At 37.8% G+C, this 16,505-nt stretch overlaps 2 protein-coding genes across 6 annotated transcripts in view; one reads left to right on the top strand and one right to left on the bottom strand.

Moving 5' to 3' along the window:
• The window catches only part of TIMM9 (translocase of inner mitochondrial membrane 9), a 906,959-nt gene that overhangs the window by 804,202 nt on the left and 86,252 nt on the right, over positions 1–16,505 (bottom strand). The gene's annotated exons all lie outside the window — the stretch shown is intronic.
• The window catches only part of ARID4A (AT-rich interaction domain 4A), a 64,008-nt gene continuing 49,006 nt past the window's right edge, over positions 1,504–16,505 (top strand). Inside the window, exons 1-7 of one of the 3 annotated variants that reach the window (XM_082735056.1) lie at positions 1,504–1,673; positions 2,757–2,813; positions 4,934–5,044; positions 7,001–7,066; positions 8,038–8,128; positions 15,518–15,597; positions 15,687–15,781. In XM_082735056.1, coding sequence (XP_082591182.1) covers positions 2,808–2,813; positions 4,934–5,044; positions 7,001–7,066; positions 8,038–8,128; positions 15,518–15,597; positions 15,687–15,781 — 449 coding nt within the window. In that variant the 5' untranslated portion in view covers positions 1,504–1,673; positions 2,757–2,807. Of the gene's footprint in view, positions 1,674–2,182; positions 2,650–2,756; positions 2,814–4,933; positions 5,045–7,000; positions 7,067–8,037; positions 8,129–15,517; positions 15,598–15,686; positions 15,782–16,505 lie in introns of those variants that run through there. The other 2 variants (XM_082735058.1, XM_082735057.1) reach the window with 2 other exon arrangements.

Here is a 16,505-nt window from a genome sequence, read left to right as displayed (position 1 = left end):
ACAGGGCTCACAAGAGAGACAGAAAGAGAATAATTTTAAGCAAGTATCCAGACCAATGTGCCAAAAATGCCTCATTCCACTCTCTTAAGTAATTTTTAGAAAAATCACTGCTGTGAATGAAAATTTTAGTTGGACAGTTTTTCTTTTTGAGTAAACTTACTCAACGTAGATTCAACGATATTTCACATTTTAAAAATTTCATTCTTTAAAACAATTTGCCAATTCAAATTCCACTTCACCATTTCAAATGTGTTTTAACAGAACACAAAAAATTCTGCTAAAAGCACAAAATCAACGACTGCCCTGAACTAAGTTCCTATCGGGGAGGTCCTCTTATTTAAAGTGTTCTCAGTCCCTACAAAACCACTACCATTTCCCTGCCGAGCACCATAAGCCTCGTGCTGAATGGCACAGGCCGCCTATCTAAGGTTAGAGTAGCAGAGCCTGGGCTAGGTATCCAGTTCCACACCCCGCAGATTCCTGCAGTTTGCCCAACGCTTAGTCCCGTGAGGAGCACGCGGAAATCTCTCTCCCCACGCAGATGGGTGTAAGCAACTTGGCCTTCCCCGCGTTAATTAAGGAGGCGCCCACAGCAGATGGCACTTGGCTGGAAGATATGACAAGCTCCTGAAACGCACTTCCAAAGGGAGGAAGAACTGATCGGAAAGCGGACTCCAGAAAATCTCTGGAAAGGCATGCAAAGGACCCGGCCGGAGAAAGAGACCTGCACATCTCCTCCGCCCCTTTCTCTCTCGCGGCGGGAGAGAAAGCCTCGCCCCTTTCAACCCGCCCGCCTCCCCGCTCCCCACCCCGCCGCAGGGAGACCTTACTTTGCCATGGCCGCCGCGCGGCCCTTCCACTTCCGGTGCCGGTGCCTCTAAAGCTGCGCCATCCCCCAGTCCCTCGGACATCCACAGCTTCCAACCGACCTTTTTGACAGGTCCCCGACTCCTCCAACCTTCAGAAGGTGCTGTCCCGGAGTGAACGGCGGACAGGTGCCGCACTAAAATGAAGCTACAGGAAAACGCCCCGGCTCTCCTCTCGCCAGAAACATAAAATGCGATAGAGCTGCGACCACCACCGCTCAGACAAAATGGCGCCGAGAAGCCGGTTTAGCGCAGGCGCCTTGGAAAGACCCTGCCCCGCCCCCGTCCAAAACCTGGCCGCAGCTCCGGGTTCGGTTTCCATGGGACACTTCGCCGCCAATCCTCGTGCCGAACTGCTCTTCCTGACCCCTCAATTTACCAATCAGTGCTCGCTCAAGCACATCCGGAGTCGTATCAACCAATCATTTTTCAGGACCTGCTTACTCAATACCCGATTCTCCAGTAACGTTAGCCTTCGGAAACAGCCAATCATAAGTGGAAGATGTCCTACCTGCTGTTTTTCGCACCAATCCGTGAAGTTTCACAGCTACATCCAATGAGGACGGCAGGTAGCGAGCTCCAATCCGAAGCTCTTCGGCGTCATGAGCAGCCAATAGGAGTTCGTGTAGAAGCGAGTCTGCTCAACAGCTTGTTATTTGGTGGATTGTGGCAGTAAATCGGGCGAGTGGGGAACCGGGCGCAGGAACTGCCGCCACGGCCGGGAGTGGTGCTGCCCGGACGGGGGCCCACGGGGGTCAGTGGGGCGGAGGACTCGGGAGCTGACAGCGCGCACTTCACCCGCAGTTGGTAGGTGGGGAGAAGGGAAGTGGGGGATACTGAGTGGACGAAGCGGCAGTAGCAGCTCGTACTGCTGCCCGGGGTCCCGGTGCAGTTGGAAGCTTCGGAGGTGGGGAGGGGGTGCTGGGCAAGCGGTGCGGCGAGCGCAGGCGAAGGGGCAAGTCGTGGGGCAGCGGCAGCAACTGCAGGAACCGCCGCCGCAGCCACCTCCTCGGCGGCTTCCCCGGGAAAATGGCTGTGGGGCTGGCCGCGCCGCTAAGTTTGCTTCCGCGCGGTGAGGAGCGGGCTGCTTGGGGGAGTCGGTCCCCAACTCCGCGGCACGTCCTCCCCTGTGGAGTCCGTGGCAGGACCCGAAGGGCCGGGGGCAGGTACCTCTCTGGGCTGTACAAAAAGTTGAGGCGGGCGCGGGGAGGAGGCGGCGGCTGCCGCTGTGCGGCTCCCCTCCCCTCCCACACCCTCTCCGGGCCACCTCCCCTCCTCCTCTCCGCCCCCCCTCAGCCCCCTCCCTCGCGCGGGTCTCCCCTCACTCTCGCGCCTCTGGGCTGAAGGCCGCGGCCCCTGCCCCATCCGTGAAGAAGCGCTTCTCCTTTCTGACATGGTGCAGAGCGGAGGAAGGAGAGCAATGGCGCCGTGACACTCCGCTGCCGCCACCGCGGGCCCGGGGCGGGCCGAGGGGGCCGAGCGGCGGAGGCGGGGCGCGGGCCGAAGTCGGGGTATCTGGGGGGGGCGGCTGAGAGAAAGCTTGGCGACCCTGCGTGGGGGGGACCTGGGGAAGCCCACTCGGCGCCCTGCCCTTCTCCGGAGCGCTCGGTCCTGGGGCTCCGAGTTGGGCATTTCGGGTCAAAGTGACGAGCGAGGCGGGGGCGCGGTGGGCCGCTGGCGAACTCCGGGGAGGAACGAGCTGCCCTTTGGCGCCGGAGGGGTTCTCGCTGTTTCCTCAGCTCCTACGTCCAGGCTGCCCTCCGGGGGATCTTATCCTTCGCGGGTGAGGGTTCTGCCCCTCCCCGCTGGCGTTTGTTTACTTTCTTTCCTTGGGTCGCTCCCCTATGTTGACTGATTCTGTGCCTGTCTTTCCCTTCCCCGTGCTTCTAGTGACGGAGAAGATAGCTCGTTGAGCTGGAACCCCACATATCACCAGTAAAAATGAAGGTAAGTGGAGTCAGCGTTGCTCCGAACCTCGTGCCCTGGACACTGCTTGTCGTGAGGCTAGTGCTGTGGAATGTCATTTTTTTTTTTTCTACTCAAAATTGATTCCTCTACTAAGCAGCGCTTTCTGAAAATGAGGATGTGTTGAAAGGGTGAGAAATGATCATTGTGTCTAATGCAGTCAGTCCGGCTCCTCTCTGAAGCAGTTAGCACTTTGGAAAGGCTGGTGCAGCCTTTCCATTGTTGTCCATTGGGCTAGTATTTTTAAACACTTCCTGTGTTGGCAGCAACCTTTGCAGAAGTAAAGCTTTTGTCCTGTTTTGGTTCTTTGGGGGATTTTTTTGACATTTTTTTTTTTCTTCCACAGTGCCAGTGTGATTTTCTAAGGAAGGAATATGTGCATTGTGTAAAAGAGAGGTCATTTCTTCTGTGAAAATTTCTGTAGCTAAAATATTTGAAGGTGAACTGAAACTAATGTTTTAGTTCAGTCATTATAGTAAACATTTTAAAACCAAAATACATTCTTCTGATAGCTAATAGTGCACACATCGTATGTGATATTTAAAGGGAAAGGAAGTTATAGCATTATGTAGTACAGTGGCTTTTAATATTTCAAGTTAGATATTTATTTGCCAGTGTTCCTCTTCAGTTTGCATTATTTGTAAATGCACTGACTTTAAAAGGTACTTGATTCCTTACTCATTTACTGTTTCATTGTATTAAATTCTGCAATATAGCATTTCCCCAAACTTTCTCTTCTTATCTTTTGGAAATGACACATTACCTTCTTTAATGTTACTTGGGAAAACTTACTGGAAAAGGAAAAATCATTTCTGCTTGCAAGTGTTATTTCTGAAGTGTACACTGTTACCTTTGTGCTTAGCAATATTGAATCGAGTCTATATGAATACATTTAGTTTTTGAAAAGAAACACGTAAAGTGACAGACTTAGAATAATAATCATTCTGTTACTGCAAATTAAAATGAATGGCAGAATGAAATTTCGCACATCTTTCAATGTATCATTCTGATATGGGCATTTGCTAAAAGTAGTTTTTTAGTAAAGCTTATTTTTTTTAATATACCAGGAAGATTAGGGTAATAAACTATGTACAGCCCCAAGTTTTGAGCCATTAGTTCATATATCTGCATTTATCAGCTGAATTTAGACTAGATTTTTTAAAATGTAGATTTTAGCCAATGATTCCCACAAGTAATGCTCTCCTTATGGAAGGGATTGGCTTCATTTCTTATCTATGCGGTTATACTGCTACCAAAAAGATACTGCTTTAATGTAGCTGTGTTAATAAACATTTAACTACATATTGTTAGCATTAATCTTAATAGCAGTATTTCTTCTAATTTGAAAACAAAACTTTCAGGCCATAATTAAATAACTTAAAAGTTTTATGAGGCACTTGGTGTGAATATACCTTTTCTGGTTTGGGAGTTTTTTTTTAACATTTAAAAAAAATATTTTATTTATTTATCTGAAAGAGAGAAAATGAGAGAGAAAGAGCAAGAGCATGAGAGTGGGGAGGGTCAGAGGGAGAAGCAGACTCCCTTGCCGAGCAGGGAGCCAGATGCAGGACTTGATTCTGGGACTCCAGGATCATGACCTGAACCAAAGGCAGTCGCCCAACCTATTGATCCACCCAGGAGCCTGTTTTTTGGTATTTTGAACCTTATTATTATTTTTTTAAGTAAGTTCTGTACCCATCATGGGGTGTAAACTCACCACCCAGAAATCAAGAGCCATAAGCTGTACTGACTGAGCCAGCCAGGTGCCCTTGTTTTTTGTTTTCTTTTTAAATATGTTCATTTCTTAAATAAATTGTAGAATTGTTGAAACATTTTGTATCTGGAGGAAAAAACATGATCATATGACCTTACTGAAACTTCTCAGTTAAAACTTAAAATGTTTTGTTGTCAGGACATAGTTTATAGTAGTAAAGGAATGTAATTGTTTGCTTTAGGAGTATTTTTCAAATTATTAATGACATTAATAAACTATAATATTAATATTCTTACTACTTTAAATATAGAACCTTTTAATGAATGAGGTTTGAGGTTGGAGTAGGGGAGAATAGTAGTGACATTCACATTTTATGTTCTTCCATCAGGCGGCGGATGAGCCTGCCTATCTGACAGTGGGAACTGATGTCAGTGCCAAGTACCGAGGTGCCTTCTGTGAGGCAAAAATTAAGACTGTGAAAAGGCTGGTAAAAGTTAAGGTAATTTTTTTTTTTTTTTAAATTTAAATGCAACCTGTATTGAAGAGAATTCGGGATGGGGACACTGCAAATCAGCATTTTATTGAGTCATTTTTATGTGAAAGTACTGTTGTATACAAAACTATAGGAAAAGCGTATTAAAAATTACAAAATAAGGAACTCAAAATGAGAAGTTATTCCAAAATGCTTCTCTGAAAATACAATGTTTATGAGACTTATATTTGGCTCTCTGCTGTTGTGGCATGTTTACTTAGGCTGTGATCTATTTTCTTCTCTTTCATAATGTTCAGGTAGAGACGATGTCAAATGATTAGGAAAAATAATATAGTTGAAATTGTTTTTAAGACATTGTTAAAAATGACTTAAGAATTTTATTTTTAAGATGCTTTTATGACCAGAAAAAAAGTCACCACCTTATTTCTGTGCAATATTTGGAAATACAGAAAAGTACCAAAGGATTAATACCCATAGCTTACTTCTCAGAAACTACTATTAACATTTTTGTGTTTCCGTTCAGTAGTTTTCCTATATAAATGTTTTTAATAATCTTACTTAAATTACAAGTGTAATCCATGTTATAAACATTTTTAACATTATAGAGCTGTATAATAAAGTGCATGAATGTCCTCTTCGATACTATTCCAGAGAGATTCAGTATGGCCTGTCAAATACTGTGCAGTGCCTACCATAACAGTATTATTGTTGTTGTTGTTGTTGGATCATGTTGTACTTTCAGTTTTGCAGTTTGCTTTTTACTTCCATATCTGATCTTTTCTTACAAGAATTAAGCACCATAAAAGGAGGACATGTTAGACTTGTTCTGTCCTCAACACTAGTGCTTGATACATAGTAGGGCACTATACATAGTAGGGCACTCAAAATATGCTGAATGAGTAAATGACCTGGAACAGTTATTCTCAGAGTGTGGCCTTGGACTAGCAGCATCATCCTTATCTGGGAACTTGCTGGAAGTGCAAATGTTCAGGCCTAGACCCCAGACCTACTAAGTCAGAAACTCTGTGACTAAAGTCTAGTGATTGTATTTTAACAAGTCCTTCAAGTGTTTCTGCTGCATGTTAAGTTTGAGAACCATTAAACTAGAAGAATATGATTTGTGTGGCAGATACATAGATTTATCTGTGATTATTAAGAGACATCTTTTTAAATTTTGATCTGATGAAATTTTTCTTCAGGAATTGTTACAATAGCATTTGACGTTTATTCGTTTCCATTGGCGTTTTTTATTGTGTCAGCTATATGGGATTTGATTACTAAATATTTACTTGGATTTCGTTGAGAATTTAAACTTTCTGTTAATATTGTGGCTCTTGATATATTTATGTAAAATCGGTACAGTGATTGGGGAGGATGTGTTATACATTATAGGGAATATCAGTTTTCATATTTTGAGTACTTGCTCTGTGTGCATGATTATTACACTGTATATTTGGGAGGATTTATAGTAAAAAAGTTCTTATTTGTCACTGAACTACCTATCATGATTATTTAAGTTTACTTTATAAATGACCAATGGTGTTCTGGTTTTAATTTACCTTGAATTTGGGCAATAAAAGTTTGATACTGTTTTTTATATACTTGTGACAGAACCTTTTATAATTGCATAAAATAGAAGGCAGTTTTAAACTTTTACAATAATCACTACAAATTATAAATCTTACATAGTTCATTAATTCAGCAAACATTTATGAAGTGCCTGTAATATGCACTGACATTTGTTAACTGCTGAGGATATAATGGTGAAGGAGGATTCTAGCCCTCAAGGAACTCACAGTTAATGAGGGAGACAATAAACACAAATATAAGACAATGTAATAAGTAAGTAAAACAGGAGTAAGCCCAGGATGGTAAGAACATGTAAATTAAAGACTTCAGACTTCATAAACATGTTGTTTTAAAAGTAATATGCAAATTATTGTGCAAAAAAATGTTTTCCAGGTACTCTTGAAACAGGATAATACTACACATTTGGTGCAAGATGACCAAGTAAAGGGTCCTTTAAGAGTACGTATGTTCTAAAGTTTGTAATGATAAGTAACAAATACATATGGTCAGTTACTGAATTTTACTTTCATAAATAGTTTTAAAATTTATAAGAATGTTAATCAGAAAATAAAAATACAAATAAAGTGTTAATAGAGTTAGTATAAATTATATTACACTGGCTGTATCCTTATTTTAGGAAGATAAGTCATCTTACCAGAGGGTAACTTAGTATATATAGACATGAGTTTTCAGCCACCTTTTGGTTTGGTCTCTTGGATTATTTTAGCATTGTTGTCAGAGATATTTAGCCTGCTAAGTAATATACTAGTATCATAAATTGGAATCTTTTGTTGTTCTAATGTTTCAAGTAAAGTATATTTACTTCATAATTCAATTTAGTGGATACCTATATTGTGTTTTCCATCCATTTCTGGCCATTTGTTGATGTAATAAATCTTTGTTATGTCAGAGTACCACTTCGGTTAATATCTCATATATCTGATATATCTGATATAGAAGCTGAAAGAAGGTCAACTGGTCCATCCCTCTCTCCAGGTGAACCTTTATCTAAAAGGTCCCTTAAAGACGAATGCTGAATCCAATATTCAGTATTTCTGTGAAAGAAAATTGAAGCTACTTTTTGTTATCGTATGGTTTTCTGGTTCTTGCATTCCACAGTTTCCTTGAAGGCAATGTGATGTGGTATAAAAGCTATGAAGTAAGACTTAAGAGACTGGGTTCTTGTCTTCTCATCTGAGCCACAGTATTCAATGTGTAAAATAAGGGTGATAATAACCTTACGTGTGTCAAAGCATTTTGAGGTTCAAATTGCATGATAAATACATGAGCACTATAAATGATAAAGATCTAAGTCAGTGTGAACTAGAATTATCATAGGTATATTTTTCTTTTTAACCCAGGTCATATAGTTGGTGGGAATGATTTGGTTTATTTAAATTTGGTAATAAAATTTTGATACTGGGTTTTAGGTTGGAGCTATTGTTGAAACAAGGACATCTGATGGATCCTTTCAGGAGGCTATTATCAGCAAGTTGACAGATGCTAGTTGGTACACTGTGGGTAAGTAGTTAATTTAATACATAGAATTTAATTTGGGATTGCATATACCTATATTTTGTAAATACACTAAATTATGTTGATAGAGAAATATGTATTCTTTACTGTCAGTTTACTTGATATAGTTGTTAAAATTTTAATGACACCTGCTGGCAACAAAAATAATTACCTCTTTGGTCACTTGGTACTATTTCATCCAAGAATGTACTTCTTTTTTAGGCTATCTAGATTATTTCTTTTTAAGAAAGTTAAGTTATATGGTTATTTTCTTCTATTAGAAGGTTGATACAAGTTAGTATTATAACTAATCAGACTTTTTTACTTTTCCTGTAATTACAGTCAAGATTGGGGGCGCCTGGGTGGCTCAGTGGGTTAAGCCGCTGCCTTCATCTTGGGTCATGATCTCAGGGTCCTGGGATCGAGCCCCGCATCGGGCTCTCTGCTCAGCAGGGAGCCTGCTTCCTCCTCTCTCTCTGCCTGCCTCTCTGCCTACTTGTGATCTCTCTCTGTCAAATAAATAAAATCTTAAAAAAAAAAAAAAAAAAGATTGTACAGTTGCAGTCTTTTATTGTATTGCTGCCTGTTTTACATAAGGGTAATACAGATGTTACCACAGAATTTAAAGCCTAAAATCAATTCTAATCAGAGTAGATTCAAGTCTAGCTGATCATAGCTTAATTTTTGATTTTTTGATCCAGTCAAGTCTCCATACACCTTTCAGGAAAGATACATGTTCTACTAATGAGAATGCATACTTAACATTCCATGCATAAGCTTATACTGGCTATAAAAAACTTTATTGCTGTGAGTAGCAACAAGTGTCTTACTACATGTAAACTAAAACCTAAATGTAGTAGTTACATAGTTGCTGTCATTATGTTGATAAAAATAACAATGATTAACATTTCCAAATCTCTTTCTCAGTACATTGAAACTACATACTCCCGTGGATAATAATCCAGTCCTTTGTTTTACACTGAACATCTATACCATTGTTTGGTTTTTACATTTATGTCCTGGTATAACTGATGTAATTATGGTGTGGTTTCCTTAAAGAAGGAAAATAAATGATCCTATAGGTTTACTTTTAGTTTACTTGAATTTTTGCTTTGGGTAAAAATCGTTCATCTTCCGGTGATGCTCAGAGCTGTAAAGTACATGCTTTGGTTAAAAATTGTTCTTCCTAGGACTTAACTCTGCAGTTTTTATGAGCAGTAACAATTTGTTCTATGTAACTACTATTTTCTAACCATTTTTGTTCTTCTTGAACCTCCTAGAAATTGATGTTGGTTCACAACAGTGCTGGTGTTCTGAACTACTTATTTTTAGGTAGCTTAGTTGTGGCTGTTGATAGTTGTTAGAGATTTAAAACTAAGTTTAATCCTAACACTTAGAGATCAAGTAAATACAATTTTACTATATTAAACCAGTGGTAAAAATTACAGGCATTCATATATGCAAAATTATGCAAGATTATATGATGCATATTCAAATACTAATATTGCATCCTATTTGGTGCTTAATATCGAGGCTTCATTGACAGTACTTGTGAAGTTTTACTGATATAATGCTTATGCTTCTGCAGAAGCGATACTTTTCAGGTTTTCACATTTTGGGCTTCTGCTCTCCAGAATAACAGATCTTTATCCTCTTATGAATGGCATTTTAGCATTTCTAAAAGCTAGTTGCTAGTGAGCATTCTCTGTGGTGATTTTCTATGATGGGTAATTACAGAAGAAATTGTATAATTCTTGTTCTGAAAGAGTGTAGAATCTTAATTGCATGTAATTCGTGTATCAAGCATTAGTGTACATAAGAATCACTTGGTGCTTGTTTTAAAAAATGAGGATTTGAGAACTTCAAATCTCTTCAGTTTACTAGGTCCTGGGATGGCAACCCAAGAATCTTTCTTTTTCTAATTACATTGGGTGAACTTAATGCAGGTAGTATGCATTTAGTAAAATAGTCAGTACTTGGAAAAACAGAGACTTATTCAGGAGAAAAATTCAAAATATTTAAGTGTTTTTGCATCTGCATAATGACAGCAAGTGACCTAAAAAGTTAAAGATGTTAAAAAGCATGGTTCACTTAAGTATGTTTAATAAAGCATTTTGCCCTAAAGAATATTTAGGTCCTGAAAGATGTAGCCCATATAAAGAATGATGAGTGCATAATGAGCCTAAAAGATGGCAAAATAAAATGTGTCCTCTCTCACAGATCATGAATGTTCTATATTTTTCTTTATTTGAGTGACTACTATCTTTAATTCCTTTTTTCTGAAAATTTTCTTGTTTTCTACTTTCTAGTAAAGTATTAACTAAGAATCAGAAAGTTACACAAAGTATTAATGATTTCCATATCATTTTTTAATTTTAAGTGATCTCAAAATTTGACTATTAGAAACAAAAGAAAAGAGGATACCATGCTGCTGGTTTGGATCAAATAAGAGTTGTGATCATTTGGTGATCAAAAATTATCTGAGGAGTCTGATAATATCTTACATACTTAGGGTTTTTTTTTCTGTTATAGTTGAGTAGCCAATTTTTAATTGGCTAATATAACCTAATTTTTAAAAAAATCTTACAACACCTTGCCTTCTAATATTGAATAATAAATAGCTCCAGTTTATGGATTTTTTTTTTTTGTTTCTTTGAGCCTCAGAAATAGTCCCTCTTCCTATCATAAAACAGTGTTTCCTACCATTTGGCAGTTCTTATCTTTGCCTGAAAGATATGTGTAATGTATGGAAATGTGTAACCTGTCTAGTCATTCAAAAGGTATCAAAATTAGGATTGGAATTTGTATCTTCACTTGAATGTTGCCATTAACTCCTGGTAAATACAGTTGTCAATAGGACATTCTAAAACTATTCTTCTTTCGCCTTTTTGGAATATAAAAATAACATAGTGTACTTGAAAAATAGGAAAATGTAAAGGACAGAATTGTTATTTTAGTAATTTACATATAAAATGCATATAGACACATATGTAATATATCAAATTTTACACTAAAATCTATTTGATAATGGGGCACCTCAGTGGGTCATTCGGTTAAGTATTTAACTCTTGGTTTCAGCTCGGGTCAGAATCTTCGGGGTCCTGAGATTGAGTTCCGTGTTGGTCTCTGCACTCAGCATGAAGTCTGCTTGAGATTCTCTCTCTACTTCCCCCTTCATGCTATTGCATGCGCTCTGTCTCTCTCTCTAAAATTGAAAAAATAAAAATCTATTTGATTATTTATATATTTTTGCGACAAATGCCTTTTAAGACTCAGGATTTTTTCATGTCTTGTGATTACTGTTTTGCATGTCAGTTGGATCAGATCTCATGGAAATTTTAGTTAATGGAGTAGAGGAGGTTTAGATTAAACTGGTGAATGGACTGATTTTTGTAGCTTGTGCTGCTGGCTTATAAGGCTTTTTAATTTAGTTAGAACCTCTTATGACAAGTTTTTTTTATTACCAACATCGATCATGAATGTTTTCAAAAACCGGTGTTTATTCCACTGACTAGAAAATCACTAAGAAAAGAAGTACTAAGCCAAAAGAAGCCTATGCATTCCTGTGATACGCTTTAATCTATTGTTTAAATGGCCTTCCATAAGAATTAGCATTCCCGTGATACTTTGTCAATTTCATTATACATTTGAGTGCTAATTTCTTAAGTTTCTTGATTTCTGAAGTTTTTGACCTTGGCTGCCGAGGGACTTCTGTATCACAGATGATTTTATGTAACAGAACTATTGGTTATACCTAAGGTATGTAATTTTAAAGTTTTTATTCCATTATGTGAAATAATTTTCTTAATATGTAAATGTAGATATAAAAATATTTTACTAATTGTAACTACTATACACAGATATAATAATATTTTTGTGAAGTCAGAATTCTTGACTTATTTTCCTGTGTTCATTTTATGCCTCTGCTTCATGCCTATTTTGATCTGCCTTAACAAAACTGTAGCTTTCAGATTCTCAGTTTCTTTATAAAAGGAAGGTAGTGATTCCTACCTTGCAGAGGCTGTTGTGAGGATTAGTACATGATAGAAACTTATTAAGTGATAACTAATTATATCTTTGGAAAGATAAAGTTAATTTACTGTTGTTATCTTACTATCCTCCAGCATCTAACAGTGCTGTGATCACAGGTAGAGCTTTTGTATTTAGTAAATAGATCCCTGTTGCTTTTGTTTCTTTTAACAGTTTAGAGTTAGGGTTTGTGTATTTGTTTGCATAGGCATTGTTTTGTCTAGTATGAGCGACATTATTGAGAGAGACTTAGCTTTGTCTTTTTTCTAAAATTATGTTTCAGTATTTATAGTAACATAGTAATAGAGGTATCACTTTTTTTTAAATTATATATTTATTTGAGAGAGAGCACATGAGTGTTTGGAAGGGGCTGAGGGAGAGGGAGATGCAGACTTCCCACTGAGCAGGGAGCGCAACCTTGGGCAGTCCTAGTTCTCCGAGATCATGACCTGAGCTGAAGGCAGACACCTAACTGATTGAGCCACCCAGGCGCCCCCAGAGATACTGTGTTTATACTCTTTAGCACTCAGTAGTCCACTCAGATGCCAGTTTTGACTAGTATAAAACATTTTCATAGAATTACTAAATCTTTGTATTCTGAATTTTTTCTCTTAGCATACTGTAGTATACATCTTGAACTAAAAAGAGCTGCATTTACTATCTACACCAGTTAATTATTTTGCTCTTTCCAGAGTCATTCCTCAGTGCCTGCAGATTTGGTGTCTTTAGATGATACTTCTAACACGAAAGTTCTAGAGGAAGTTTTTTATAGATGGAACTTCCTCATGATTTTGATAATCAGGGATGTCATGACTAATAGTTTCACTATGATGTTGACTTTTCCATCTTTCAGGAAATCTTGAATGGTTATAGAGCTTTTCAGACTTGTATATAGTACTTAAATACATGCCTTTGTATGTTTAAGGAGTTAAAAATAAATTTAAACTGTTTCTCTTTGTTCTATCAAAGTTGTAAGTATTCCTGTGTAAAACTGTGAAATTGTTATTGGTACTACAGTTCCCTTTAGGGAAGGTCTTTTTGTTCTTACATTATTTCTACCCATTAAAGTATGTTGAAGTGAAATGCATTTTTTCCTTCAAACATCTGATCTATTTTGAAGTGATTTTTTTTAAAAAAGCAAGAGCTAAAGATACTGGATTTTTTCATCAGAGGGCATCTGGGTGGCTCAGTCAGTTAAGCATCTGCCTTTGGCTCAGGCCGTGATCCCGGAACCTTGGGATCAAGCCCCATGTTGGGCTCCCTGCTCAGTGAGCTTGCTTCTCCCTCTCCCTCTGTTCCTGCTCTCTCTTTCTCTCAAATAAATAAAATGTTCAAAAAATTTTGGAAATTTTTCATCAGAACATTTGATTTGCAGCTGCCATCGATTAACAATGAAACAATGAAAAACATCTTATTGCATAACTTTAATATTATTCATTGGTCTTATAGTCTCATTTTCCTTACTCATACCTCCACTTAAAGGTGTGTGCATCTGAGCGCGAATGTGTGTGTCTCTTGTTACCATCTTTCATATTGTAGGCATTAAGGAAAATTGGAACTTTTAAGGTTTTATTCTTTAATATATTTAGGGATATTAATACATGCATTATTTTAAATTTGGTACAATAATTTCATGATCTTGGATTTTTAAAGGAAAGTGGTTTATTTATTAGACTTGACACCATATGAATCATAGTTTTGTTACAAATGTTTAGAGCACTGTTAATCAAGTGTAGATTAGTAATGTAATTGTTAGAGGATGTTGTGTTTTATCCTGTCATTGTGTCTGCAGGTGGTCATTAATTTCTGCATCGTTGACAGTGTATAACACAGCTCCTTTTGTGGAATCATTATGGTTCTTTGAATATGTGCTTCAGGAACTTTTCATTTTCTCTGCATTGTCTCCTGCATGTAAGAGAATTTAAACTAGATGTCTTTAGTCTAAGAGAAGAACTGACTGAGGTAGATAAATATTGAAGAAGTTCAGTACTCTTACATAAGTTCTTAGCATGAAACAAATAAGTTTATGATTAAATATTATTAAAGTAATGTAGAATTTCCCTTTATTAATACTATCTTACTCTGTTAGAATGGAAAAACCTCTAGAATTGTATTGGAATTAAATCTTAACGTAATTATTTTTGTCTCTATATGCCTTCCTATTATATGTTATTTTCATAAGATATACACATATTAATTGATGTTTGTATTATAAGTATCTGAGGTAGGGATCTCATCTTTTTTATATTTTATTTCTTCATAATGCTGGGTAATCAGGTGTCTTCTGAGAGCATTTTTTTAAAAATAAATTTTGTATATGTTAGATGTTAAAGTAAGAGTGCGTTTCTGAAATATTAAACCTATAAAAATAATAAAGCTACTTATATGGAGAATTAAAGTGATAAAATGTTAAATTCCTTACCCCATCCCCCGAAATTATTTTTTTTTTAGGATTTTATTTATTTATTTGACAGAGATCACGAGTAGGCAGAGAGGCAGGCAGAGAGAGAGAAAGAAGCAGGCTCCCTGCTGAGTGGAGAGCCCAATGTGGTTTGATTCCAGGACCCTGAGATTATGACCTGAGCCAAAGGCAGAGGCTTAACCCACTGAGCCACCCAGGCACCCCTCTAAACATTTTTTTTTAAGATTTTATTTATTTACTTGAAAGAGAGTGAGCGAGTGAGCAAACAGCAGAGGGAGAGGGAGAAGCAAACCCCCCACTGAGCAGGGAGCCTGATATGGGGCTCTATCCCAGGACCCTAGTATCATGACCCTACCTAAAGGTAGACACTTAATTGACTGAGCCACCCAGGTGCCCTATTTCTAAACTTCTTACATCCTCTTCTAGCAAAAGAAAAAAGTTGAATCTTAGGACTTTAGAATTTGGCAGCCAGTACTTCTACTATAGTAAGTTTTCATGGAAATAAATAGAAGAGTCCAGTAATCCAAGAAACATTACCAGAAGGCAAACATTTTCTGGAAGTAAGAGATAATTCATTGATAACTGTTGGGAACAAACCCATAATGCTTTTCTTTAAACCAGGTTTTTGCTCATTTTCTAGGATTAAAAATAATAATTCTTGATTTGACTAGGTTGCTAATGGTTTAAAGAAGGTGGTTCTGTAGTGATAGACATTGAACAAATGAATGGAGACACCTAAGCAGTTGGGGGCAGACATTTAACCTGCATCTGTTTGGCAGCTACAGAATGAAAAATATAGTATGCACATTTTAAAAGGTTTTGAAAAATAACAAATAATGATTCTTACAAATGTTAAGCCGAGATAAATAGCAACAATAGCTTTCTCTGCAGTGAAATGTTTACTTAGTGTGCATAAATTCTCTGGTATCTCTTGCTTATTTTAGTGTTTGATGATGGTGATGAAAGAACACTGAGACGCACTTCACTTTGTCTAAAAGGAGAGAGACATTTTGCTGAGAGTGAGGTAGGGTGCCATTGGTAGGCTTTTTGGGTTGAGTAACTTCGGACATCGAAGCAAAATTTGATTTAATTTGTCTGTTGTTTCTTACCTAGACACTTGACCAGCTTCCCTTAACAAATCCAGAGCATTTTGGAACTCCAGTAATTGCGAAGAAGACAAACAGAGGAAGGAGGTCTTCTCTTCCTGTGTGAGTGTTTTCATATACAGTAATGTTACAGTTTTTACAACATTAAACAAATGATTTTTCTAGGATGGCTAAAATTGTTCAGGTAACTTTTCCATCGTATCTTGTATCCTTATATTAGTCATTTTACCTTAAGCAGATCTTATTCTTAATTATTCCCATTGCTCTGTCCAAGAATTATCACAATGCCTTTTTCAAAAAGGCTATTTTGTCTTGAGTTACTTTGCCACATTCCTTAATTGATATGTCTTTTTCTATTTTAAGTGAGTATATATATTTTTCAAACTTTTCATCACAAAAACACTTCAGACTTAAAAATTATACATAAACTTTCGGGGCTTCTAGGTGTCTCAGTCAGTTGAGCATCTCACTCTTGGTTTCAGCTCAGGTCAAGAACTCAGGGTTGTGAGATTGATCCTCATGTTGAACTCTGCACTCAGCAGGCAGTCTGCTTGGAATTCTCTTCCTGTCCTCCTTCCCCTACCCCCACTGTGCACATTCTTTCTCTCTTTCACTGTCTAAAAATAAATCTTTAAAAAAAATTACACAATAAACTTTCATATACTTATCATCTAGATTCATTAACTTAAAATTTTTTGGAACATTTGACTTATCATTCACTCTGTAGGTATATATGATTATTTTTTTTTTAAAGATTTTTTATTTATTTATTTGACAGAGAGAAATCACAAGTAGACAGAGAGGCAGGCAGAGAGAGAGAGGAGGA

This window comes from Mustela nivalis (genome assembly GCF_964662115.1).
Source record: "Mustela nivalis genome assembly, chromosome: 6".
NCBI lineage: Eukaryota > Metazoa > Chordata > Mammalia > Carnivora > Mustelidae > Mustela > Mustela nivalis.
This window is presented reverse-complemented; position numbering and strand designations above follow the sequence as displayed.